Source organism: Sycon ciliatum, chromosome 8, assembly GCF_964019385.1.
Source record: "Sycon ciliatum chromosome 8, ocSycCili1.1, whole genome shotgun sequence".
NCBI lineage: Eukaryota > Metazoa > Porifera > Calcarea > Leucosolenida > Sycettidae > Sycon > Sycon ciliatum.
The window spans coordinates 6,523,471-6,550,441 of record NC_088650.1 but is presented as its reverse complement, the minus strand read 5'-3'; the positions used below and the strand labels follow the sequence as shown (position 1 = coordinate 6,550,441).

Here is a 26,971-nt window from a genome sequence, read left to right as displayed (position 1 = left end):
GGGTTGCTAATTATAGACCCCATAAGCTAAAAATAGAAATCGTTCAGGGTCTATGATACACAGTACAACATTGTTTCAAAATAAAATGTGTTTGATTCATCTAAAAGTATAAAACCTCTGTCAGCTGCACAGCTACTTCTACAAGAAATGAATCCGTGCAGTACATTCGTGCAGTGCACTCGAGCAGTACAATCGTACAGTACACGCGCATGTGGATAGAAAACACAGAGCTCAAGAAACAACAGTGCACTAGATCAAAGTATGAAAACGTCTCGTAGCACGCTACCATGCAGTATATCTGGGGATCAAGGCACAGGCTCCTATTCTTGGCCGTCACAACGCAAGCAGCAGCAAAGCACACGTACTGTTCTGCTTGTCCTGGAGATTGCACGGGCTGCAGTTGTCCAGAGCATTGCAAACAGTAGAACAACACACCATGTTTGAGCGAGTTTGTCACCTTTTTCGTAGGTTAGCCGGAGAATTTCCCCAATCTCCTTGACTGCATCAGTTGCGCACTCTTTAGAGTTGTGTACTTTCCCATCAAACATGATATCCATGAGACCATGACAGTGAAATATTTCTAGAGGACTACAGCAGAGTACTTCAGCCGAGCCATCTCCCTTCCATATGGGTTTTCTCGCATGGTACAAAGACGAAGTTCAAGCTAAGCTATTTGCATACGGTACTTGTGAAATGCAATTTGAGCACTGCTGGAAAACTTTACATTTATAAATCCTAACCTGGGCATTTGCCCTCTTCCCGACCTGGGCTCTTGCCCTATTCCTGATCTGGACTCCTGACCTCTTCCTGGCCTGGGTACTTGCCCTCTTCCTGACCTGGGCTCAAGCCCTCTTCCCTGGGCATTTGCCCTCTTGCCAACCTGGTCTCTTGCCCTCTTCCTGACCTGGACTCCTGCCCTCTTCCTGATCTGGGCACTTGCCATCTTCCCGACCTGGGCTCTTGCCCTCTTCCTGACCTGGACTCCTGCTCTCTTCCTGATCTGGGCACTTGCCATCTTCCCGACCTGGGCTCTTGCCCTCTTTCCTGGGCATGTGCCCTCTTCTCGACCTGGGCACTTGCCCTTTGCTCTGACTACCCCCTCCTGCACAACTATCACAGCAACAAGAACAGCTAGACAAATCTCACACATGTCGGCCATTGGCCATCACCAGCGATATTATTGTTATCCTTACTATGCACAAGACTAGCTACACTCCTGTCAGAATCACTGTCCACAGCAGAAACGTCGTCAGTGGTTAGGTCGGTTTCATTTCCAAGCGGCGTCTGCGTGGAATCGTGCTCTTTCGTCATTGTCTCCGCCTGTTCACTGGGATGGTCAAGCTCCTTCTGCGGCACTTCCTCAGCTTCCTGTGCGCTTGAATTACTTGCTGGCGATGACTCAACTTGCCTGCATCAACGCATACAAGCAACCCGCATGACAAATAAAAATCTAAATAAAAATCTGCTCCAAACATCACACAGTTAAATGCCGAATATTCGAATGATACTGCTGACTATCCTCACCAGTTTCTCATCCATCTTGATGATGGCTCCTGGCCAAAAACTTTATTGAGGCTTGTAATTTTGCAGCCAAGAGACCACTTGCATTGGTGTAGAGTTTTCCAGGTTATAGTAGACTATATTCAATCGATATGATTGTATTGCTATAGACTATCCGAACGATCAAATATCCCAAATGAGGTTATGTGCCGATAGTGCATCTTGAAAATCAGGCTTCTATTCAAAACAGGCTTCTATATGAGACAGGCTTCAATACAAGACACTACGGTCTGTACATACCCCAGCGCTGAAGTACATGGAGATGGAGCTGGAAAGAACACCAGGACAGACGGTACTCACATCGGTCAAGAATGAATCATTCTCTCACTGGCTACCGGCTATTGGAAAGCCCAACGTTTCTATCTCGCTGCAACGCCTGCGGGCTCAATGTCTTGAGTCGAATACTGTAAACCGTGAAATTATTGTGATGGTCTAGTTTCTGCGAAATTCGCGACCGCGTGGAAATCGCGAAATTTAGACAGCGCGAAAAGGAGATCCATGAAAGGTTTAGCAAGAATGCCACAGGTTTAGCAAGAATGCCATTCTGCAATCGCAAAATTATAACCTCGCAAACCTGTCCGGATTCTGAAAACGCGAACTAAAAACGCCGCGAAAATTTCACGCTTTACAGCAGAGCATTGCATCTCACGTGTGGGGCATATAGTCATAATATTTCTACTCCAGACCTGCGCAGAAGGATGCTCAAAGGACTTCTGTAAAACCGGGAATTTTCAGTGGTGTAATATTTTTTTCGGTTTTCCCCGAAATCAACGGTTTGGTAGCGCGAACATTTCGGAAACCAGTTTTCCAGATCCAAAAAATTCATTTTTCACACTGTGTGGCATGGTATTGTTGAGTTTTAAGTCGCGTTTTACTTTTGGCAAAATTACCTGTAACGAAGTCACAGAAAATAAATCTCCACCGATTTCCCCCGGTTTTACAGTAGTTTTTGATTTGGTTTCGAGCTAACGGAGTACATGTATTGCCATGCAGGACCACCTTTTTGCCATACTAGCACTGCAAAGTCTACATGTATTATGTACATGCATGAAACTCCACTGGAGACCATGATGGGTGTGGCAATCTACTGCAATGCAGGCCCGCCGGAACTGGTCCGGTCGGTCAGGTTATCACCGGACCAACCTTTTGGCCACAAACACACGTTTCCTGCAGTGGAGAGCACGGGTACCCACTATGTTTTATCATGATGGTCTGACGAGCCGCCCAGGCCTCACCACCACTGCCGTTTCTGTACTGCCTTCTTTATACATGTACATGTACACTGTACAGTGGTTCGGCCTCATTTCCTCTGTGCTGCGCTGATGAGTCCACAAAGGACGAAACAGTTCTGGCCGCAGAGTGAGTGTACACTGTATTGTGCACATTCACATGTCTGAAGGTTTGTGGTTTTCAATAAAAAAAATCATACACAAGTTATGAAAGGCCATGAGCTAACCAGACCAAACAAAACCTGCTTCCGGCGATCCTGCAATGTACACTATGGCTCTAGTGGTCCCGGATAAAATCCAACCCCAGCTGCATATCTGTCGCCCTCGACTTGCACGCCCTGGAAATTATATGATGATTGCTGGGTGCACATATGTAGGAATACAGTAAAACCTGTCAAGCAGACCACCCTGCTTATGTGACCACCTGCCCTAGAGGACCACTACAAGTAGAACCAAGCCGGTAGGCATGGGCGGGTAATGCTAGCATTATGGCTGGCATTATAGTCCCTTTTTTTCCAGGTGGCGTAATGCTGGCATTATAAGTTATAACACCATTTCGCATGCAAGATTGGCATTACAAGCATAATTGCCGGTCGACAACGGTGTCATACATGAAGCTGGCTAGGTCCAGTTCCGAAAATCGTGCATCTGAACCCGTCCGGAGACTTGACGTTGCAAATCAACCTTCTCAGTGGATTGTTTCAGACAACATGCTCACTGCTGTTAAAGTTTTTCTTCTTCTACGCTTTGGCCTTGATCCAAGACGGCCTTCTTAAATCAACTTTTCCAACTTTGAAACTGGCATTATGGAGTAGTGTGAGCATTATAAGTGGCATCATATCCTCATGTTATGAGCATTGCCTTTAGCATTATCGCAGCAAATAACTAGCATTACCCGCCCATGCCTAGAAGCCGGGGTGTTATCTCTTGTAAAAATGACCCTGGACAAGAAGACAACCTATACACAGTGAACGCCTGCGTAAGGTCCATTGAGAGGTCGTCGCCTTACACATGTTTCGCGGTACAGTGATATGATAAGCTTCTTTCCTTCTTTCTTTCTTTTTCTTTTTCGTTCTTTCGTTCTTTCTTGTTCCTTCTCTTGCCATTGCTGGCTTACGCCCTCCTCCTGGCTTCTGCCATTGGACGGTGAAATAAATGAAATAAAAAATATAAAAAATAAGACCAGGGGCGCCAGTTTTGCTATTTGGGCCGGATTTCAGCTAGCACAAGTGTAGTTAGCACTCACACAGTCCACAAGCCTGATGAAATAGAAAAGGCAAGGCATGCAAGCATGACAATTCACGACCAAAGCAAGGATGTCATTGACTCTCATTCAAAATAAGCAATAAAGCCATTCTGTGATGCTATTCTTGTGTACCAATTTCAGAATGTGTAAACTAGACAATCACCCCAGAAGCAGTCATAGTATTTTTTTAACTAGCAAAGAGCACTGTTTAGAAGCTAGAATAAATTTAAAAGAATCATGAAATTAATGGTCATCTAAGTAAAGACTTACCGTCCTCTTGTTGATCCAGTATGCTCCTGAACACGTCCAGTTTGTGCTCCCAGTACTGTTTAACCACGTTCAGGAAGGTCTCAAACTTCTCTGCCTCTCCTGGAATCATGTATCGAATGAAAAGGCTATTGTGTACGACGTTGCCAAATTTCTGAGCTTGTTGGAGACTTCGGATCATGGAAGCCGTGAGCAGTCGGCCCTTGGTTGCTCGGGTCCGGAGCAGGTCTGGAAGGATGAACGTGATCCATTGCCGGCATTGTCTGGTGAAGCGCTCGTCCATCCATGGATCTGCAAGTGAAAACAAACACGCAGAATTATGCAAATCATGGAACGCACACAAACATGCACAAATGCACACATGCAAAAACACGCACACACACACACACACACACACACACACACACACACACACACCTTTTGACCTTTGAGGGCCATCGCCGGAGGCGATGATAGCAATGCTACGGCAGAAGCCATAGCAACTTGTGCTGGGATTGCACCATTCAACAGCTTGCAAGGCTGAATAATTGACCGTCACTATTCAGCCTGGTCTACACCATACAGCTATTTGAAGTGACTTTTTCTGGCCAGTAAATCCCTATTTTTGGTCTTTTTTCTTTTTCTTTTTTTTTCCCGCACACACATCACACCACATACTACGGCATGCACTGGCTGTTGGTAACCACCCAGGAGCATGGAAGAAAAGTCAGGAAGAGTCTGAGAAAGAGAAGAAAGACGTGTGTGGCCATAATCGTCGGGAATCGAACCCGCAACCTATCGATTGCACACACACACACACACACACACACACACACACACACACACACACACACACACACACGCAAACACACACGCACACGTGCACAAACACACATGCACGTGTGCAAACACACAAGCTAAAATACCCCGGGCAGACATCCCTCAATTCATATGCATGTATTAAATGGGCCTAGAATCTGCAGCACACAAACAGTTCTTGGCTACACCACATGAGTGTAGCATTGAAGAATTCCCATGACAACTCAGAAGTACATGCAACATGTTAATCTACTCTTTCATTGTAGACTGTCACATGCTCAAACGACTTACTGGGCTTCCTCTTGACTAAGGAGGATGCTTGACTAGGCTTCAGTAGCTCCTCAAAGTCCTGCACTTTGTGCGGGTAGATGGACTTGACTGTCCTCAAGAATTTCTGGAAAGAGCCGTGTCCACCGGCCGTGACGAACCTCAGAAACAGCTCATTGTGACTTGGACACAGACCTTTCGCTTGGGCGTTCTCCAGGACGCGGATTTCCTTCTCGTCTAGCAGCCCATTGCCAATGGCCGCACCTCGAAGGAGCGTCTCTTCCACAAGCAGAACCCAGCCTCTGTACGCACCCGAGTTGAATCGCTCGTCCGCCCAAGGGCCCGACACTATCATGAAACGACACATGAGAAGCACATAGCTGTAATACCAGTGGACATCGGTGAAGCATACGATGCAACCAAGCTCCAATTGATATGAAGTATTCTGAAAACAATGTGTGGTCGTACGGGTTACAAGGGGACTAAATCAACAGCATCAGTACATGTTACAATACAATGTCATGTACAGGCAGCGTATTGACCCTCAGTAGGCAACAACATACTACAATAATTATGTACATTTGGCTATGGTAGTTAACGCGAAGTCTGCACATCCAGTTCTTGAGCAAAATTTTGTTATAATACCGTAAAAACCCGTGTATAGGCCCGGGTGTATAGAATAGCAGCCTCGATTTCCACGGCATATACAAGGGCACGGGCGTTATTTTGGAACCGGGCGTATACTTGGAATAGGGATGGCAGTAAGTATTGGGTATCAGCACCTGGCTGTACATGTACTGGTGTTGCCGGTATAAATGGGCGTATACCTGGGCGTATACCTGGGCGTATACCTGGGCGTATACCTGGGCGTATACATGGGCATGGGCGCTATTTTGAAACAAAACTGTTGACTTCCCCTGACTGGGCGTGTACACAGAGGGTGGGCGTAATTTCGAGTGGGCGTATTTTTTATTTTTTTATTGAAAACCCACAAACCTTCAGACATGTGAATGTGCACATGATATACAGTGTACATACGTATGTATCGAGAAGGCAGCACGGAAACGGTATACAGGGGCTTTTACGGTATGGGCACAAAGGCTTCGGTGGATTGATGTGGTGAAATCCAAGATCTCCCCTCTCGGACACACGCTCGAGGATTGCCTCAACACTGCACAGGACAAAAAGCTATGGCTGGACTTCGTTGACAAATGTACATAGGTGTAAAAAAATGGCTTGTACTTGTACTTGTCATGTACTAGAACCTGTATATTGTTTTTTCGTATGCTATTCTTCCTGCTGCAATCTATTTCATGATGAAACAGTTGACAGATGCGTGGAACCCATTATTTGGGAGACATGCGACCTATATTATTATTATTATGGGCACAAGGCTCACAATATCCCAACTCTGGATACTATCGTACTGAACATGCATAGATAGATACGCTAGCCTTGAAAATATAATGTTAAAGACCTGTTGCACGTCTACAACATGGTCATGCTGGACAGGCATGTTGGGTCCAAGACCAGCGAGTTCCTCAGTCAATGAATCACATTATGTCAACCATGCTGCTTTGACTTTCCACATGCCAAGAAGTTCACTTTCCACATGTCAAGAAGTTCACTTTCCACATGCAAAGAAGTTCACTTTCCACATGCCAAGAAGTTCACTTTCCACATGCCAAGAAGTTCACTTTCCACATGCCAAGAAGTTCACTTTCCACATGCCAAGAAGTTCACTTTCCACATGCCAAGAAGTTCACTTTCCACATGCCAAGAAGTTCACTTTCCACATGCCAAGAAGTTCACTTTCCACATGCCAAGAAGTTCACTTTCCACATGCCAAGAAGTTCACTTTCCACATGCCAAGAAGTTCACTTTCCACATGCCAAGAAGTTCACTTTCCACATGCCAAGAAGTTCACTTTCCACTTGCCAAGAAGTTCACTTTCCACATGCCAAGAGGTTCACTTTACACATGCCAAGAAGTTCACTTTCCACATGCCAAGAAGTTCACTTTCCATATGCCAAGAAGTTCACATTCCACATGCCAAGAAGTTCACTTTTCACATGCCAAGAAGTTCACTTTCCACATGACATTGTCAAGAAGTACACTTTCCACATGCCAAGAAGTACACATTTCACGCGAAGAAGTTCACTTTGCACACGGTAGTAGTCACATGACCAAGATTTGTAATCTATCACAATTATAGTGGTTGTGCTGTACACGCTGTGACTGTACCCAACCTGCAGACAAGACAATCATCCCGGCCTTACCCGGCACATTGGCTTCTGGTGGTGGCTGTGTTGTCGGTGATGACTCCGGTGCTGGCAGAGAAAAGAACCGGTTCCACTCCTGTAGCATTCTATCCTCTTCCGATCGCCGCTCGACAGTCAGCAACAAGCGCAGGGCTTCCTCCTTGCTAGCGCCAGAGCAACGGACGGTCAGTGACATCGGTGAGCTCTGCCGTAGTGTGATTCTCTCACACTTAGCCAGCTGCCTCTCCGGAATCTTCAAGCTGGCGTGCTTGTCTTGGATCGTCAGCTTCAGGACGTCGCTATCAGATAGCTGCATCTGCGGATACGTCACCAACTCGTTCCGGTCTGGAAACTCATCCTCCGTGCCTCCAAAGGTGATGAGCAGCTCCCCATACTCGGAATCCAGCCAGCCGAAGAATGTCTTGACGATGACTGATCTCGATATCAGGCCGCAAAAGAACTTGGACACCTTCTTCATGATGCTGGGAGTAGGTTTCTTGCGATCTTTTCCTTTCTTTTCATTGACGACACCTGTGAAGAAACACGAGTGAGAGGAAAATCAACAGTGTGTGTGGCAAGACAAAACCAACTATTTCGAAGCAGCTCACAACATCACACACCACCACTGAAAATGATCTCTCAGCTACAATTACTCGAAAAATAATTTCAGATGGGCAAGGTCCGAACCCTGAAACATTTTTAATCCAAAATTTCGGATCCTGCACATATTCAGGAATAGCCCAACTACAACCGAATGCAGCATATCACGGCGGGAGAACGCTTAAAAAATAATTCATGGCGCGCTCTGCAAGTAGCCAGTTTACTAGGCGCTGGGAGAAGAAATCAGAGCATTTCGTTCAGAACAATACAAGTACTGAGGTGTACACTACATGACTTGTGTTGCTCACTATCAACGTGGTCAGATATGGGGTAGATCAGACCCATGACAAAGGGGCCAAAGACCGGAAATCCTGCAGAGCTTATGAGAATACATTATCAGGCGAGATGCGTTGGCAAAGTAAGTTGCTGCACAGCCATGCACTTGGGGCTTGCGCTGTGACGTTATATAGCACCCATTAGCGGTTTTGCTGACTCATGCTGCACACCTAGCACCCATTAGTGGTTCCGCTGACTCATCACCATGACCTCACCATAACATCACCATGATATCACCATGATATCACCATGACCTCACCATGACTTCACCATGATCTCACCATGACATCACCGTGACATCATTCGCATAATCTCTATTCGTGGCATCTGTGCTACCCAAGTTCCATGTGAAACGTTTCTACTTCATAGTAAGTGCTTGTTGAGTCACAGCACAAACTATGCCAGCATCGTGGAAATTGATGCAACCCCCCCCCCCCCTTTTTCTTTTCTTTTTTTTCGATGCCAGGTTGCAACGCTAACGCCGAGACCCCTGGTGGTTGAGTTGCTCCCTGTACATCGGCACATCCCCTGTGTGTTGTTTTGTGTTTGTCTCCACATGTCTCTTTGATTGATTGATTGATTGACTTTTACTTCACGGATCCTCCAGAGGCAAATAGATGCCTATCGAAGGGAGTCTTTGTTGGGCTGTGTTCCCAGTAAAAAAAAAAGATTGATAAAAACATTAACAGGTTCTCATTAGAGACACTATCTCCCACCAACAGCACCATCAGCATTACTGGAACAACGCCACACAGCACTATTTGCTAACCAAACGTCGTGAAGTGTCGAACTTGAAACGTGGCAAAACAATCCTCAACGGTGATCTTGCAGTCGTCCTCCAATGTCAACTCGTCGCTGGCTTCTGCTTCATGTCTTGACAGGAACTGACCAGGCGTGGAAATAACATGCAACTGCAGAAAAGGAAAAAGAGGTTCTTAGAGCTGACCCGCTTTTTGCCATTCACTCTCCAACAATATCGAACTCGTTTACCAATCTCCTTTTTTTAACGCTTGGCCAAAGTGCCCCGTGATCAGGTAGGAAGCGCAGAAAAAGGCTAACAAACAGGCTAATCCCGGCGAGGAACGCACAGCAGGATTCGTGAAATATGAACTATGACCGAGAATGAAGCACCGAAGAATGTGGGGGCCGTTCTGTGTCTGTAAACATGATGCAAGGCCCAAAGTTCACAGTCTGGGTGAAAGCCATTCAAACCAACTAAATGTGTGTGCATTGTAGCTACTAGGTACTGCTGGGGCACTGTGTCCTTCAGATGCGGAGTGGCCGGTGTTCGCAACCGGGGGGGGGGGGATAAGCTATATACGGGCAACACCTGAGTGTGCCGTGTGGCAATCATGCGGCAAGTAGCATCCAGGCAATAAGCTATACACGGTAACAGACTGCCACTAGGTCCGGTGTTGTGTTGCGACACTGCCACCACCAGTAGCAGTACCAGCAGCAGAATCATTGGCAGGCGACGCCAGTACCATGATCAACAGAAGCAGCATCAGCAGTAGCATACAGCTCATCACACTTTTGATCAGCACCTTCAGCATGCAATGCCATTGGCAGCCACATTGCACAAACACAGCACGCGTACCTCACTGTCATCAGAAATCAGCCGTTGCTGCTCTTCGGAGAGAGTCACACGGATAGTGACACTCTCATCAAAACAAGCACCCGATGGTGTACATGACACAACCTGCAAGGCGGAAAGAATCACAAGCAGAAGCTGAACCCAACACTGGCTTCCCAGTATTGAGACTACATACTCACCCACCCCCTCTCCTCCCCCCCTTCCTTTCAAAAGATGGAGGGGAGTAGATTCATAATGTCCAGTAGTTGCATCAGGATCAAGAGTTAGTGGAAGACCCTAGGCTTCTTGCAGCCTCACATCTCTTGCAAACATAATTTGTATGCCTTCTCTCTCACAGGACTGCAAGTCTGAACGCTGTACATGTACATCTTTACGCGACTGGTCAGATTTGCAGCGCTGCGGGAATTGGAGTGTTCACCCAAATTCATATCTCGATCAAGATTTACTCTAATCTCAGAAGTTTTTGGTGCTCACCATTTTAGGGATGAGGGCAGTAGACCCCGTTAGGTGCCTGAACAGGAATTGTAGGTGCAGAGAAGCAGTCCGTATCGGATGTTGTGGGCTAGTGCTAGAACAGCTGTTGAAATTTTAGGCATGAAAAAGTTGCCTGACGATTGCGAAAGCATGAGACTTTAAGTAGCGACAAACAAGCCTTGATTGCCCCCTTGTTGTTCTGTTCGGTATGCAAGAGATACACTGAAGGCACCAGAAGTTAAAGTATACTGAAACCTTGTGAAATTACAAGACATTTGTCAAAAATTTAAACTTCATTCTTACAAAAGAGAAAGACCAAGGAGCTACAAGTAACGCTATACTGCCCACTTACACCACCAGTTACTAAACAATCAGCTCATGCGATAACATTGCACGACACTCACCGACGGTACTGACGTTCTACAACTAACTGGCTAACAACTCTAGCACATCTTGGATGCGCACTCCAACAGCCTTCCAACTGCTCATCTTGGTTGCGCTCACCTTCCCCTCCTTATGTTATTTCTATAGCTTTGAACCTTCCAAGTAGTTCCTTGGTCCTTTCTCTTTTGTATAAATTAAACCTTGGCTCTCCAGCCGAGTCCATTCACTCTTACAGGGGAAGTTAAGCCTAAAATCAAATTTTCACCGTGCCTGCAGGGTACAACTTACTTACAGCGTGTTTGGGTGCGTTCCTGTCACTCGAGTTGAACATTGGTGTGAAAGTTATAGCCTGCAGGCACCGTGACCAGGTGACTGGTGTACGCATGAGCATGTGACGTGACCGCTTATTCAACCATGTTCGATTGGGAATAAGGGCCGAACGCTGCATCGCAGCCTTTTCGGATCAAAACCAGTCGACTCAGCGTCCACAAGACTACAACATATGGGTCAGTCGCGGTCATCCGTTCTTTATAAGAACGAAATGGCGCTTTTAGTGACATTTTGGTTACAAATCCCCATCTAGTAGGGCGCGGTCACCCAATTTCGGTGGAAGTGGCGAGTTCGATTGGGAATAAAGGAGGAAGGGAGCGTCTCAGCTTCCTCGGACCAAGACCATTCGACTCAGCACCCCGAAGACTGTAATTGGTGAATAATTTGCTTTTAGGCTTAACTTCCCCTTTGAACATGTTAGATGGCTGTGGCCCATGTCTTCACCAGCTACACAATGCTAAGTGCCAGCACTCGCAGTGCCGATAGTGGGTTGACCTACCGCGAGCACTGTGAGGCCATGGTCGTCCTCATGGTTGCCTGGGTTACCACCGATGGCGCCGTCATCGGCAATACGCTCAGCATCGTCCTGGACTTGTGAGGTGAGGCGAGCACCGTCGTCGTTGCCCACTTTTCCCGAGCCAATCCAGCGTGTGCCGCTGAAATGCTGCACGATTCCCACTTTCATGCTGCCAGGCAGTGATGCCGGAGGAACTATGAGAGCAGCATTACGGCTCTGCACCTGACCACCTTTGTCAGGTGTGAGAATTGCCATTTCCTAACACAAGGAGCAGGCCAGAAGAAGTGTGAGGATTACTGTTTATAACCGCACATAAGAACATGACTTTTAGTAATATTCGAAAATGCCCTGCTTTTGGTTGGGTTTTGGCAGATACCCCGTGGGAGTTTTCTTCACATCAGCCACATGTGCTTGTAAGTTATACTGGTAAGTTACTCAGGGAGGGAGAGAGAGAGAGAGAGAGAGAGAGAGAGAGAGAGAGAGAGAGAGAGAGAGAGAGAGAGAGAGAGATAGATAGAGAGAGAGATAGAGGGAGATAGATAGAAATAGAGAGAGAGAGAGAGAGAGAGAGAGAGAGAGAGAGAGATAGAGAGAGAGAGATAGAGAGAGAGGGAGAGATAGATAGAGAGATAGATAGAGAGATAGATAGAGAAAGTAGAGAGAGAGAGAGAGAAGAGAGAGAGAAAGAGAAAGAGAGTTGAGAGAGAGAAATAGAGCTGGAGAGAGAGAGAGTATGTGAAGAGAGTGAAGGGAGAGGGGCTTAGGAAGGAAAGAGTGTTTGAGAGAGAGAGAGAGAGAGAGCAGATTAAGAAACACATGCCTTCACTTGTGCGTAAAGCTCTGCCTGACAATACGGTATCTTAGACAGCAATGGAGTCCTACAACCCAAGAGGAGCAAGTAAGTCACAAAGTTTGACTACCCTGCTTACCTGCAATAAGGCTGCTTGTAGAAGTTGGCTGATGTCTGGGTAACCCTGAACATAAGCTAGCGCCAATGCATTTTGACCAGTCTGAATGCAGAAGGTAGTCCATAATAGCAGAGTATTTCAGTTTTGTCAAGCATCAGATAAAATGCAACCTGATACTACAGTTGCGCTGGGTGAAATACGACCCAGAGCTAATATTGGCACGCTCTTGATGCCCTAGAATGGGCACGAACGCGGCTGGACGTACTCGTACACACGTAGCAATACAACGATGTAATCGAAACTGCCCGTGAGTCAGGGCGCCATGCAGCTTTTCACTTGACTTGGTGTCGGATTTCACCGAGCCAAACTGTACTTCTGCAACATAACTCTTGTCAGGAAAGCAGATTCGTACGAGTACAAACTCACTTTGGATTGTCCCATAGCGTGGAATGACCTTGGCCACACAGGTTGGTGTGCATGCAGCTGGTACATTGTATATATTTTAGATCACATCGAAAGATGCCAAATCATTGTGAGTCAGAACTTCTGGAGATGCAGCCTAAATGCTGCGCGTCTTCAACAGGTCTTTACCTCATCCAGGGACAACACTTCGAAATAGAGAGGTTAATCAAAATCTCCTCTAAACTGTTTTGTCAACCATTCCTTTATTATTTTTTAACGTCCGAAACATCATAACCTCACTCTAGATGCCTCCAATACTCTCAACAGCTGCCTTTCTGCTATTTGAAATATTCTCCATATTGCGTATGCATTTTACCATCTCAGGGCAGAACCGTGGTGACAAGTGACCTTTTCGAATTCAACCATGGCCTAAGGGGGTGATTATATGTGCAGCTCCAGCCCGGGCTGGTCGACAGGCGGGCCAGCCCGCCTGCAACGGGATCTCGGGGTTGTACACAAATCCACACAAAACCTGTGGTGCGTTTACATGGCAAGCGGGCTGGCCCGGCGAGGTGGGATCCCGCCTCGAGGCACCCGGGGGATCCCGGCTAGGCGGGCCAGAAAAAGCACATATAAACAGACCAGCCCGGGCCAGAGTTGTATTATTATGGTATCGACACTGCGTTCATACTACAAAATAGGTACTTTTACCTCTTGAGGGAAGTTATAAAGAGGATTCCTGATATTGTCTTGAAAATCTAGGAAGCTTTTGTACAGCAATGAGAAGGACGTGCAATGAGCACTGTTTATTTGTCGATATGCATGATTTACATTAAAATGGAAGGGGAACTACTTGCAAAATACTTTGATATGGACAGCTAAAAATGTGAAAAACAGGAAAAAGAAACGAGGTGATACAACACACCAAACATGTGTCACAGCGCGAAAAGAAATCAGCAGAAGAATACATTGTGTGAGAAAAAAAGTGTTTAGGTTTATAACCTGAGTATGGCTTGCAGCCCTGTGTCTCAGCCCGGGGCAGCACATTACAGTCGTAGTGTGTTGACCGTGGTAACTTTACCCCGCTTGTCTTTACCACGGCTGGCGGTGCATCCCCAGAATGCTTGCGGTTTTTGAAGCGATTATGCGCTATGCTGGCACAGCATGATGGCAAGCCCTACGGCGAGGTTATGGCCTATGTCAGATGCCGTCTGTCGTTTGCACTCCTCCGAGCTGCAGTTATGTGCATCAGAGGGGCTCGCTCTGCATACCATCGACCGGTAAATGCATTGCGCCCACTAGCCATGGCTGAGGGACGGATGTAACAGTGGTGTGTATAACCTCGCTAATGGCAGTGTCCTCAATGCTAATGGACGCGTCATGTTTTTGTTTATAATTTAAGGTGCAATTTAGCGCTGATGTGGGTATTTCTTTGCTTTTCTTCATTTGGTCCTTTAAAATGAAGCGGCTTTTTATTTCCTTTTTCTTCTTTTGCACCGAGATATTATTTCTTGCTGTTTTTTTACCGGATGTGTCACGACTTTGAATTGAATTGAATTTTCCTGAATTGATTTGATTTTTAGCGTTATGAGCGGCTTTATTGACATTGCTCTTCAGATTGGATTTTTTATTTTTTATTGGACCATGACATAATCAATAATAATCATGATTTAGTACTAATACAGAATACTAGTCGTAGTGTGTTTGCTGCATACTCACAACGGGCTGGCGTGTGCTCAGCGCATATAAACTCACTGCGGGCTGGCGACCAGCCCGGCCTTGCACATGTAAACACCCTTGGCGGGCTGGCCCGCTCGCTCCAGCCCGGGCTGGAGTTGCACATATAAAAGGCCCTTAAGACTGCCATATCAGTATGTGAACAGGAATGTGGAGAGAAAGGTCGCCTGGGTTTGCGTTTGTGGGCAAGTGGGTGCTCCCTGACCCGTCTGGAAAAAAACAGACGATGGACTTACCGCAATCTTCATCCTCAAGTCCGGCTTGTATTGCAGCAGAATCTTGACGGTACGGATGTGACCTTGGTGAACTGCTAGGAGAATTGGCGTGTACCCTTCCTGAAGAATCCAATTGCCACGGGAGCACAGAAAGCACAGCATAGAACACAGAGAGAAAAGATGACGACTGCAAAGGCAGTACACACGTTCATTGTGCTTGCCCGCATCAGTTCCTTCAATCCAAGTTGTTTCGGGTGTTGTGTACAAGAACACAGAATCATTGGGGAGAAAAGCCTTGTGACGTTGTGTGATAGGCTAAGCCTCGGGAAACTATTCACTAAAAATGTCATGGTTCGCCGAGTTTTCCGCATGCGTAGGAATGCCACCACGGCCTATGGATCAAGGCGCAGATGCAGCTCCTGAGTAGATCAGACTCACCAGAAAGTGGTCAAAGACCGAAAATCCCATTCGCTGCATCCATGCTTCCCTCGTGTCAGGCAACGCGTTCCCAATAAACTGTGGGTCGCCGCACGGCTAGAAAAGTCCTTCTGCTTCCAAGCAGGACTTGAACCTGGTACCCTCTGTTTCTCAATCATGGTCTTAGACCATCCCACTATGCGGGCCCGAAAACTCATCAAGTACAGAATTGCAAGTTCAGATTCTGTACTGAAAATGCGGTGCAGACATCTCAGCAGTCCATGGCAGTCTAGAAGAACGCAAAGAAAATGTCTGAACCAAACGCTCTCGCTGCCTTCACACCATGGGTTCTGTATACCCGCAATGTTGTTGTCGGCGTTACACAACCAAACTTTTTCCTTCCTTCTTCTCATTACAGGCTCTCTAGTCTCTACACTCACGATTCTCCATTGCTAATATTCTTGTTGTCATCATTCTCGTCGTTCCTTGTCGTCGTCATTAGCATGGTGTTGCTGCCATTGTCATCGTCGTCGTCGTCGTCGTCGTCATCATGGAACAGCAAGCAGTGTTCATTGTCAAGCATGTCTTCATCCACTACTTGACGGTGTGGAACTTTACGCAAGCCACTTCAGGTAGTGAGGGGCTGAGCAAGCGTTGCTTGCTAGCCCCGAGGCCAACGGCGGACTTACCTGGTCGAGTGCGTTGACCTCAGCACCACTCTGCAACAGTACGTCGGCGGCCTCAGCGTGATCACCATCACAAGCATAATGAAGGGGCGTGTACAGATCCTAACCAGAGAACCACAGGTACCACACAGTCAGGCACAAGAGAATGAGTACAACAGAGCCTGCTGTTAGCACCTATCAATGCCTGTCAGTTGATCTACGAACACTCGGGGGGGGGGGGGGGGGGGGGGGTCTCGCTCATTTCACCTACAGTACACTGTGCACAGCCCATTCATAAAGAGATCATGTGGACTTCTAGCTTTTGACCATTATTAAGGGGTCAATTTTTGAGTTTTTAAAGAATTTTCCAATCTTCTATGGAATTTAAAAGCTTGGTACAAGCTTCACCAACTTGTTGCCCCTCCCCCCAAAAAAGCCGCGTGCCAAGGGCATGGGAGTGCAAAATTGCCACTATCCAGGAGAAGCGAGTATCAGGGCTAGAAATAGGAGACTCCCTCGATTTAGGCTAAGGCCTGTGGAGAATCCATAAATACAAATACAAATATGTACAAGACATTACTTTACAGGAGTAGGAACCGGAGGTTCTTCCTCTGGTGAGAAGGCAGAATAGACTGTGCTCTAAACGAATTCAAAATAAAAGAGACAAAGAAATTGACATGAATTTCTGGGTTTTCATGAAGATGCCTACCCGGTATGAACTTACATTGCCCTGCAGATCCAGAGCAGCGCCGTGTTCTACCAGTACCCTCACTGTGTCCCTGTGGCCATTCTCACATGCCACATGAAGTGGCGTGTCTTGAAACTGTGACAGAACAGTGAAGCAGATCAAGTCACTGGCAAAGGTCCAATGCTCAGGCCCGGTTGAAACACTGCCTCTGCTATAACGGCCAGTGAGTGAGCGAGTGAGTGAATGAGTGAATGAGTGGAAAAATGAGTGAATGAGTGGAAATATGAGTGAATGAGTGGAACTGTGAGTGACTACTGAGTGATGAGCAACACCCGGGCAAGTATAGAAATGATGAGAGCCACACAACAACTGCCGTACACGGTTTCACTGCACTCAGGCACCAGCAGTACAGTATAGCCCTGCAGTTAGCGAAACAGACATTAAAAGTTTAACAATTTACCTAGGCTAGAGTCAGGAAACTTCCAAAACGCCAAGTATTTCCAATAGGAGCAGTATATTCAGGACTATCAATGCTTGCAGCAAATTTCCAAGAACCATAAACCAACCGACTTCATAGCATTCATCTCATCACCCAAAGAAGAACAAGACTATCAATGCTTGCAGCAAATTTCCAAGAACCATACACCCACCGACTTCATAGCATTCATCTCATCACCCAAAGAAGAACAAGACTATCAATGCTTGCAGCAAATTTCCAAGAACCATAAACCAACCGACTTCATAGCATTCATCTCATCACCCAAAGAAGAACAAGTTGCCCGTGCAATGTGTAGTTCATTGACGAGAGTACCCATTTCCTCAAAGGGCAAGTCGAATCTTTCGGCCTGTTTTACCAATGAAGCAATTCCATCTCCACCCCATGCACTCTCTGGCCGACGTCACGAGCCTGCAACACTGGCGACTCCAAGTTGTAGATGCTGACAAATAATTTTTTTCCCTCCATACAGTGCAAACAGTAGCCATTTACCAAGCTCTTACCCGGTTTGCTTGATCAACAGAAGCACCCTTCTCCAGCAGCAGCACTGCCATATTCGTGTGACCTTTCCTACATGCCTCTCCAAGTGCTGTGTGCCCGTCCTGGTGCCAGTGTTGGAGTCGTACATTCACGTGCAGGAGGAAACACATGCACAACAAGATACATGTACACGTGAACAGTTTCTGTGGAGACAAGAATGCGATAATGCTCAATTCATCTACTCAGTAGTTCGGGGAATGGAGAAGGGAAAAGTCTGAAGAAGAAATTGACTGCCGCCACCAGGACTCGAACCCAAGGGGACCTTCGCTTTAGGCCAGCCGTGCTCTAACTACTAAGCTATGGTGCAGCTGTTATCCCAGCAGAGACCGTTCAACATCTTCTTCAGACTTCGAAACTCACACTTCCTGTGAGACTACACAGGCTAAATTCATTGCTGTTGTTGTTGTTGTTGTTGTTGTTGTTGTTGTTGTTGTTGTTGTTGTTGTTGTTGTTGTTGTTGTTGTTGTTGTTGTTGTTGCTGTTGCTGTTGCAGTTGTTGTTGTTGTTGTTGTTGTTGTTGTTGTTGTTGTTGTTGTTGTTGTTGTTGTTGTTGTTGTTGTTGTTGTTGTTGTTGTTGTTGTTGTTGTTGTTGTTGTTGTTGTTGTTGTTTTGGCTCTTCTTCCTTGCAATCACTTGTTGATAGGGATTGAGAGTATACTAGTGAAGTCAAACCTGAAAATGGGGATGCGACTTATAATCGAGTGCGACTTATAATCGGGGAAATACGGTAGTCAAGTCCGGACACTAGTAGTAGATACTATTCATTATAAGACTAAGATGAAACTCCCGGGATTGCCTACTACCGAGGGCGGATCTGTAGTCACTTAACACGTCGTTACCTGGCCAGTCAGTGTCAGCACTGCACCACTGTCAATGAGCAGTTTAGCCACTGCTGTGTGGCCCCTGCTGGCTGCCACACAGAGGAGACTCGTATCACGGGGGACTCCCTATGTGGAGGACACACATTGAAAAGAATGCAGGTAACCAGAGTCTGGGATCAGCAGGGATTCCCTATGCGGAGGAAAAGCGTCGAAAAGAACACAGGTAGCCAGAGTCTGGAGTTAGCGGGCCGCATGGCCTTTATTGTAGAAATTGTCTGTGGGAAGAAAGGGCAGCGAGCATGGAAGCTTTCCCACGCCAATGATCAAACAATGCTAAGAAAATCCTGAACCTGATTGTGCCGCGGAAGACCAGGCATATTGGCCTTAGTTCACGAATTCTGGTTCCTTTACGCTGACAGTCCAGATTTTAAAAAGAGAACAAAATTCACGGTTTGCTTGGGACTCATTTAGACTGAGTTTTCAACATCAGTAGGTACGCCACCATCCTCCAAAGATCTAAAGCGCAGATGCAGCTCCTACAGCGGTGGGAGGTGGTCAGCCCAGAATAGGCCTAGATGAGCTCAAAGCTTGGGGATCGAGATGAAAGGTCTAGTTTGAGCCGACAAAGTGCCAGGGAATGTCGATGAGCAGACGATCAACACCCTTTCCACCCTCTTCTCTCAGCTTCGATGGTACCGAGATCAGAGAGGACACCGATGTTAATTAAGCTTCTCGGTGTGACATTCGACCGCAAACTGCTGTTCCGCAACCATCTCCACGCGGTTGCAGTCAGAGCCAGCCAGCGCATTGGCTTCTTCTGGAAGGTGTGCCCAGTACTCGACTGCAACGGCCGCCTCAGCGTATACAAAGGCTTCATCCGCCCAACCATGGGATATGCTCCCCTAGTTTGGCAAGACGCAGCCCGGTCCAACCTCCTGAAGCTTGATCACATCCAGCAACGGTGTATGCGCAGCATTGGCGCTGGGACCATGCTCCCAAGCTTATCAGTGCCTCAGCAAGTCTCAGGACTGTGCTACCTGTTCAAGCTGCACTAAATTTCCGGTCCGGCCCAGCTGACAGACATGCTGCCACCTGCTGCCCCTGAGCCCGCCCACCCCAGAACCCGCCACCAACATCAAGTGAAACACTCCCATGCCTTCCAGTTGTCAAACCTCCTCCCCGCAACAAGTCCTGACATCCTACACCTATCCTTCCCGTTCGGCCTACTAACAACATTGAATGCTCTACCCTCTGCCATACTGAACGCTCCCCCATCCAATGCAGCGCTGCAATGCTTCAAAGTAGCAGCGCAAAAGTACCTCCTCGAGCACACTTGTGGGACTGCTGTCGACGTGCACACCACAGACTAGCATACTACCTGATGGCCTAGCTCATTCTTCTTTCTTTCTTTTTTACCCCCCCCCCCCCCCCCTGGTGCGTGTTTTGTGCAAGGATACCGAGACCTTTGGTCGGAGGAGTCAAAAACGCCCCACCTATACACCTACACACCTACACACCTATACACCTACACACCTACACACCTACACACCTACACACCTACACACCTACACACCTACACACCTACACACCTATACAGCTGCGCTAGTGGATACTAGTAGTCTCTGCATGCAACTTTGTTATCTTCCTTGTTATTATTTTTTGTCTCGAGCCGGGTTTGTGTTCTTTGTAAAAAAAGAAGAAGAAAAAGAAAGGCGGTTGCCAAATCTTTTTCATCGCTATCTTACCACCACTCTCGGCTTGGGCACGGGAGTTTTGTCAAAGTCGGGGTACATCACTTCACAGTTGACCTCTTCACCTGGGTTCTCAGCTTGAGAAAGGATGACGTCCGCACACTGAACGCTCCCATAGAAACAAGACGCCAGGAGCATTACACCCTGTACACGGCAGAGGAGAAATGGGCACAGTAAAACCTGCCAATGTGGACACTCTTTCTAAGGCGACCACCTGTCCAACAGAACCACTGCAACCCAGGGGATGTAATTTCCAGCCCAAGTAATGACCCTGGATCAGGAGTCTACCTGCACACAGGGACTCCGCCACATTGTGATGGTCCCTTGAGAAGTCGGCTTAGACAGGTTCCACTGCAGTGAATGTTCAGTGATCACCCCATGGGTCAAAGAAGGTTAGTCCAACAGCTAACTGTTTCTTTCAAAGAGATTATAGTCTGTTTGTTCGTTTTTTTGTTTGTATACTTTAATTGAATTCGCCAATCCAAACGAGCACAAATGCTCAGTGACAAGGCAGCGGATTATAGTCTCACATGACAGCGGTGGCAACAATGGCAGTTCTTCTTATCCATATTTTGTATCCAGTGCAAGCATAATGATTCATCAAATGTGCTGACGTGGTACAACCTACAATACCATAAGTCAACAAATATTCGGCGCATACATGTATTTTTGGCAATTTTCGGCCTGGTCATGTTTGGCCGAAATTTTGTTTTCATGTTCAGTGTGACAGCGTGTACAGGCGGCAGCAGTACAGGACAAAGATTTGATGCGGCCAAAATGGGTTTTAGCCCTGGGAGGCCAAAATGGGTTTTAGCCCTGGGAGCCTCGCCAAAATGGGTTTTAACCCTGGGAGGCCAAAATGGGTTTAGCCCTGGGAGGCCAAAATGGGTTGTAGCCCTGGGAGGCCGAAATGTGTTTTTAGCCTGGGAGACCGAAATGTGTTTTAGCCCTGGGAGACCGGTAATATGTTGACTTACAGTAGGTGACCGGCATAATCACTACAGAAGTGGTGTAAAATACCTTACATGTATATACATCACATTATTACTCTCGTGAGTCCCCGATATATGTCTTAACCAGAGGGCAGTAAAATATTGGTACATGTGTTTACTACTCCATTCACTGGTGTGAGGCAAAGACACAAACTACTTCCTGGTTATATCCCCCCCCCCCTAGTTATTGGCATGTGAGAGATAGTCATGGAACCACTACTAGCGCTGAACCGTATTCTCCCGCGCAAAGGTTTTATGACAAATTCCAGGTCATCGTCTGATCACAAGTCAACGTACTTGAAGTAATATTATCTGATCGGTTGTACCTACCGGTACTCTACCTGTAAAATCCTATGCCGTAATTCTCAGATTCTACTTTAAAGTGAGATGCACAACAACTAGTAACTCACGATTTCATATTGTAAAAAAGAGAAGAAAACACGTGAGAACGAGTTACGCAGCAACTATCCACGACTGTAACAAGATTATAAAGAGTCAGAACGTGCGATAATAGGGCACAAAACTGACAGGCTACTGAGCCTGTGATCCGAGTTAAAATTTCTTATTGTAATTTGATCATTTTCTACGTACCACTATGCTCTCTTCCTGCTCCCAGAGTGGACCCAGAAATACTGGGTAACAGCTGACCAGCCAGGACGAATTTATCTGGCCAAGCCTTGCTCAACCGATCCTTCTTCTGTTGGTTCACTTGCTGCCATCCCCCGTACCGCTGTATATCCCACTGGATCATGTGCTAGCAGTTGATAAACTGCTGAAGAGCAAATTTAAATGTCTGCCCCCCCCCCCCCCCCCTGATACAATAATAATGATAATAGTTACCGTTTGCATGTCGCTCATGGAAGAATCCATGGGCTTAACGCATCTGTCAATGAAATCCAGGCAAAAGAGCCAACAAAAGGCATCCCAATAATTGTTATGGTGTATTGTACACTGTCTAAATCACACGTACAGATACTTTCATTTGAGTGGACAAGAAGTGTGACGGGAGCATCCAGTAGTCGGAGCGAACGAGTTGAGAAAGTGCGGCATGGTCAGTGACTTTCAGTCGCTCCTGCAGGCCTGTGTGGTCATTGATCTCGCACATACGAATGAGATCGGCACACGGCGCATCTCCACTAGAGTAGTAATGAGCAGCATCCACCGCAGCTTCTGTTTCGTCAGGTGATGACATTTCCTGAAGAAGAAGAAGAATAAGAAACAAGAACCAATGAACACAAGCACTGAGAGCGTGAGAAACACTCAAAAGAATATTAAGCAATCACCGTTTTCAACTCCGCCAACCGTGATTATGAAAACAGTTAAAACCTAGAAAATGGACACAGTTCAGGCTCCACATTTCGAACCTGAAGCTTGAAAGTATACTTTTTAAGCCTACTACTCAGGTGAAATGCTGGCAAATGCAAAGGAGAAAGGACAATGGATAAGGAAGTAGAGTAGAGTCTGAGAGGCGATGAAACAGCGCAAAGAAGAAAACCAGTACTGTTAGTCTACTAATTTTCGGCCCATTCAAAATTCGGCCTCCCAGGACTAAAACCAATTTCGGCCTCCCAGGGCTAAAACCCATTTCGGCCTCCCAGGACTAAAACCAATTTCGGCCGCATCAAATTTTCGGCCTGCACTGCTGTCGCCTGTATACTACTGTCACACTGAACCTCGCAAAACAAAATTTCGGCCGCAACAAATTTTCGGCCAAATATGACCAGGCCGAAAATGGCCGAAAATAAATATGCACCGAATATTTGTTGGCTTAGACTTTACAGTAGATAAAAACAACAAAGGAAAAATGTGTGACCCGTACACATAGACAGAATGGCATAAAAAGGTTACAGTGTGAGAACACCTAACAAGGGTGAAATGTAGTTCGACACCATAATGGACATAACAAACGAGTTGTTGACGATCAACCTAACAGCCTAAGTGTGACTATATGCAAAGTACTGAAATTTACTATGGCCATCACCTACTACCAGTGCATTGTAAATCCACGCCATTCACAAAGTACCATCATTTCGCCCAGCCTGTAGCCATTACATGTATCTGGTAACTGAAACATTGACAGTGTGACACTTACGGACCGGTTACAACAGGGCAGCTTACTGACAGTTGTAAATGTTTTGTACATGTATTGCCATCCTGCTCCCCTTTATGGGGGGGGGGGGGGGGGGGGGGTGAGGAGAACCAGGTAAGAAGTCTTGAGCATACCTGCCAAGTATCCTAAGTTTTCGGGATTATCCTGGATTTTCGGATGTACTCCCGACATCCCGAAATTCTGGTCGATTATCCCAACACGTCACTGTACAAGAAACACATCTTGCTGTTGTTCCTGGAGCACTTCCCTAGTTGTCTTTGTTTATTCTCTGTACCGCCATAGCTGTAGTACAGGAAGGGTTACTGGTACCTTTTCCACGAACGGTCCCTGAAAGAATTCGCTTTTGACTCTTTCGATGGTATACCATGCGTGAAATCATAACGGAAATGCAACGTAAATTAACATCTAATCAAGTCATGTCACAAAATACCGGTATTACAGGTATTACAGGTATCATTATTAAAAAAATTGAAAAAAAGAATTATGGGGGGAAAGGATGACATCCTGAAAAGTCCGAAAACCGAGGCAAATCCAGGGATTTTGCCCTGACGATCCAGAAAAAGCACACTCAGTACTTGGCAGGTATGCTTGGGGTTTCTGTTTCCAAGATGTGAAAGAAACTGCAAGAACTGTTTCCATTCGGAAATTGAGCTGGTTTTGGTTTGTACTTTGTAATGGATTTTGCCAGTCAAATCTCTTCCCACCGAATCAGTCAAACTACCCTGATCAGCCTGTGGACTTCTGACTTGGTTCGCCTCTTCCCGGAAGCGAGCAACATGGGGATTTGTGCAGCTGTCTGTAGATGTGCATGCTGCAAAGGAGCGTCTGCCAGCTGCAGGGTCAGTGGCGTGAATCCCTGCGCCTAAACTTTACTACTGAGCTAAACTGCTCAGGTGTGTAGCAGGCACACTATCAGTGTTTCAGTTACCTGATCATGGCTGGAAACTAGTGTGGCCAAGCCATTATGCTTCATGTCATCATGTATTGTACATTTACTTGTAAACGACAGTGGTTTGGACTTGCTAGGTACTTTGCAATGGGTGTTCCAGCCCTACAGTAGTGCAGATTCCTAAAGGGTTTCTAACATACACGTATGCAAAGGAAAGGGGAATTTGAAAATGCACGCTGTCGGTATCACAGCACGTCTAGACGACTATAATACGCTGAGGCAGACATCAAGTGTCATACATGTGTAATGTCCTTTTCGTATCTCAGTACTGGGGCCTCCGAGAGTCACACATGCCGATATGTAGGCAGACTGCTAGTAATCTATAATTGAATTATACGGCTCTCACCAGGGCTGGCTACCAGCCTTAGGGGTACACCAAGGCAGAACCGTCTTTGAAAGCGGTGATGACGGACCGTAGGCGGCACATCAAGCAAGGCACGCTCGTCACGGATCTGTAGAAGGCAAAAGACCAGCATAATGTCTATCTATCTGACTTCCATTGCTCCTTAGCACCTCGACTCAAGCGCGACTTTGGACGCACAAACACATCGCTTTTTTCTGGCACGATAACGACTTACGTCTTCTTTGTAAAAAATAACCGTAAGTTGAAACTCCGCTAATTATCCGGCGGCCTTCAACACCTCCACGAACACATTGTCACTGTAAAAGTGGTGGAAAGTACAATACGTACCTACATCTACATCTACATCTAGATTTTACTACTCTAGCTATTACCAGTAGGTCTACCGAGAGCCGAGATAGGCTGCCGAAAACTGGATCCTCCGGGACTGGACGGGAAAAGCGATCCCCTAGACCATGTAGACCCCCAGGCCCCAGTTCGCGCTGATCGGTGTGGATGAAAAACACATAGCCAGACGAGCTAAGCCGCGAGGTCGCAAGCATGCTACTACATGTAGTAGTTCTACTAGCACATGACCGGAATAAGACTTGAGAGTTTGCAGATCAGACCACATGCACGATAATAATAATTATTGTGATAATCAAGAGTCAATCGACCAAATCTCAAAATCGAAAGTGGTGATGCACTGACTGAGCTTCCAAGTAAACGGGTCTATGCCCAGCACGTAGAGAATATAATTATCAGAGAACACTACTCCGTTTGTTGGACAGTCCAGGGCGGCGATACGAAGCTTTCTTCGTCGCCGAGTTTTTTTACCGTGCGCTCCATTTGAGAGTGCGCAGAGTTCTGATGGAGAGCTTTTTTAGCAGATTTTCAAATATTTGAAGCTGTCGGCTGCCAGCTGTCAATAGCACTTAGTATGTGACAGGCAATAGGTTTTGGTGCCTCCGTATGCCTTCTCTCTTCCTTCGTTTCACTTCGCTGCTTGGCCCACCACCTCGGGAGATGACGGCGTACCTGCACTAGTCTCTCTCGCTAACCCTGTCTCTCTTTGTCCGTATTAGCGCTCGTCATTCGTGTCCTTCTGCTGGGGCGAGCTTTATACTGTTGTGTCGTAGTGTTTAGGCAATACTCAATAGTGGCTGTTGTTGGCGTGACTATCAGTGAACCCACGAGTGGTTCGAAGCTTTACTAATACATATTTTAAAAACAGCCTCATGGAAACAGCAACGGAAAAACACAATTGATAAAAATGGAGAACACGAACTCAACAAGTCAACTCTTGAGACGTTCTCTAACTAACTCAATAACCACTCTAACCAAGGAAAATCAAACTCCGGGGCTATAATGAGGAGAAAAGGCGAAAAGGCGGGTAAGATGAGCGGGAATGCGGGTGACAAAGCCGGTAAATGGAGGAAAAGGCGCTAGCGACTTGGCGCAAAAATTAGTGCATGGCTCTACACGCATGCTCCTTGTCATCGCAAGAACCTCTCACCCTCATGAACACACCTCTGCTGCACAATCAGGATTTACAAATGAGAGTCCTCCGGCTCGGTAGAGTGCTCAATATTCGTTCCGAACGGTTCGAATAGAGCTATCTTACACACGACACAGAGCACCAAGCATCGTTCGTTGCTGCAATCAGGATTTATGGAGAAAGATGACGACTCACCAAGTGTGAATCCCCTAGGACAGACTGGCGAAGTAAGTACATGTATTAGTTAGTTCGCACGTCCGAGTACAACCGTTGAGAGGCACAACCAGTAAGGCCGCGGTCACACCGAAGTTTTGCTCGTGTCAGGCCACTGCAATGTCCGTGCCGCTGCCTAGGCTATGTGTCATGATTATGTACATGACACACTCACACACACACACACACACACACACACACACACACACACACACACACACACACACACACACACACACACACACACACACACACACACACACACACACACACACACACACACACACACACACACACACACACACACACACACACACACACACACACACACACACACACACACACACACACACACACACACACACA

The 26,971-nt window shown here is 46.6% G+C and overlaps 1 protein-coding gene across 1 annotated transcript; it reads right to left on the bottom strand.

Annotated features, from left to right (window-relative positions):
• Positions 1 to 25,337, bottom strand: LOC135823051 (uncharacterized). The gene is made up of 19 exons (XM_065335880.1): positions 25,133 to 25,337; positions 24,901 to 25,006; positions 22,466 to 22,690; positions 20,498 to 20,647; positions 18,771 to 18,878; positions 17,895 to 17,993; positions 16,932 to 17,030; positions 16,232 to 16,330; positions 15,147 to 15,245; positions 12,793 to 12,873; positions 11,846 to 12,121; positions 10,162 to 10,263; positions 9,334 to 9,475; positions 7,647 to 8,159; positions 5,392 to 5,715; positions 4,306 to 4,593; positions 1,801 to 1,828; positions 1,194 to 1,408; positions 1 to 394 (listed from the first exon to the last, which is right to left on the bottom strand). The coding sequence occupies exons 3-19, from the start codon at positions 22,685 to 22,687 to the stop codon at positions 321 to 323; spliced, it is 2,919 nt and encodes a 972-aa protein (XP_065191952.1). The 5' UTR covers positions 22,688 to 22,690; positions 24,901 to 25,006; positions 25,133 to 25,337; the 3' UTR covers positions 1 to 320.
• Between the last annotated feature and the right edge of the window lie 1,634 nt (positions 25,338 to 26,971).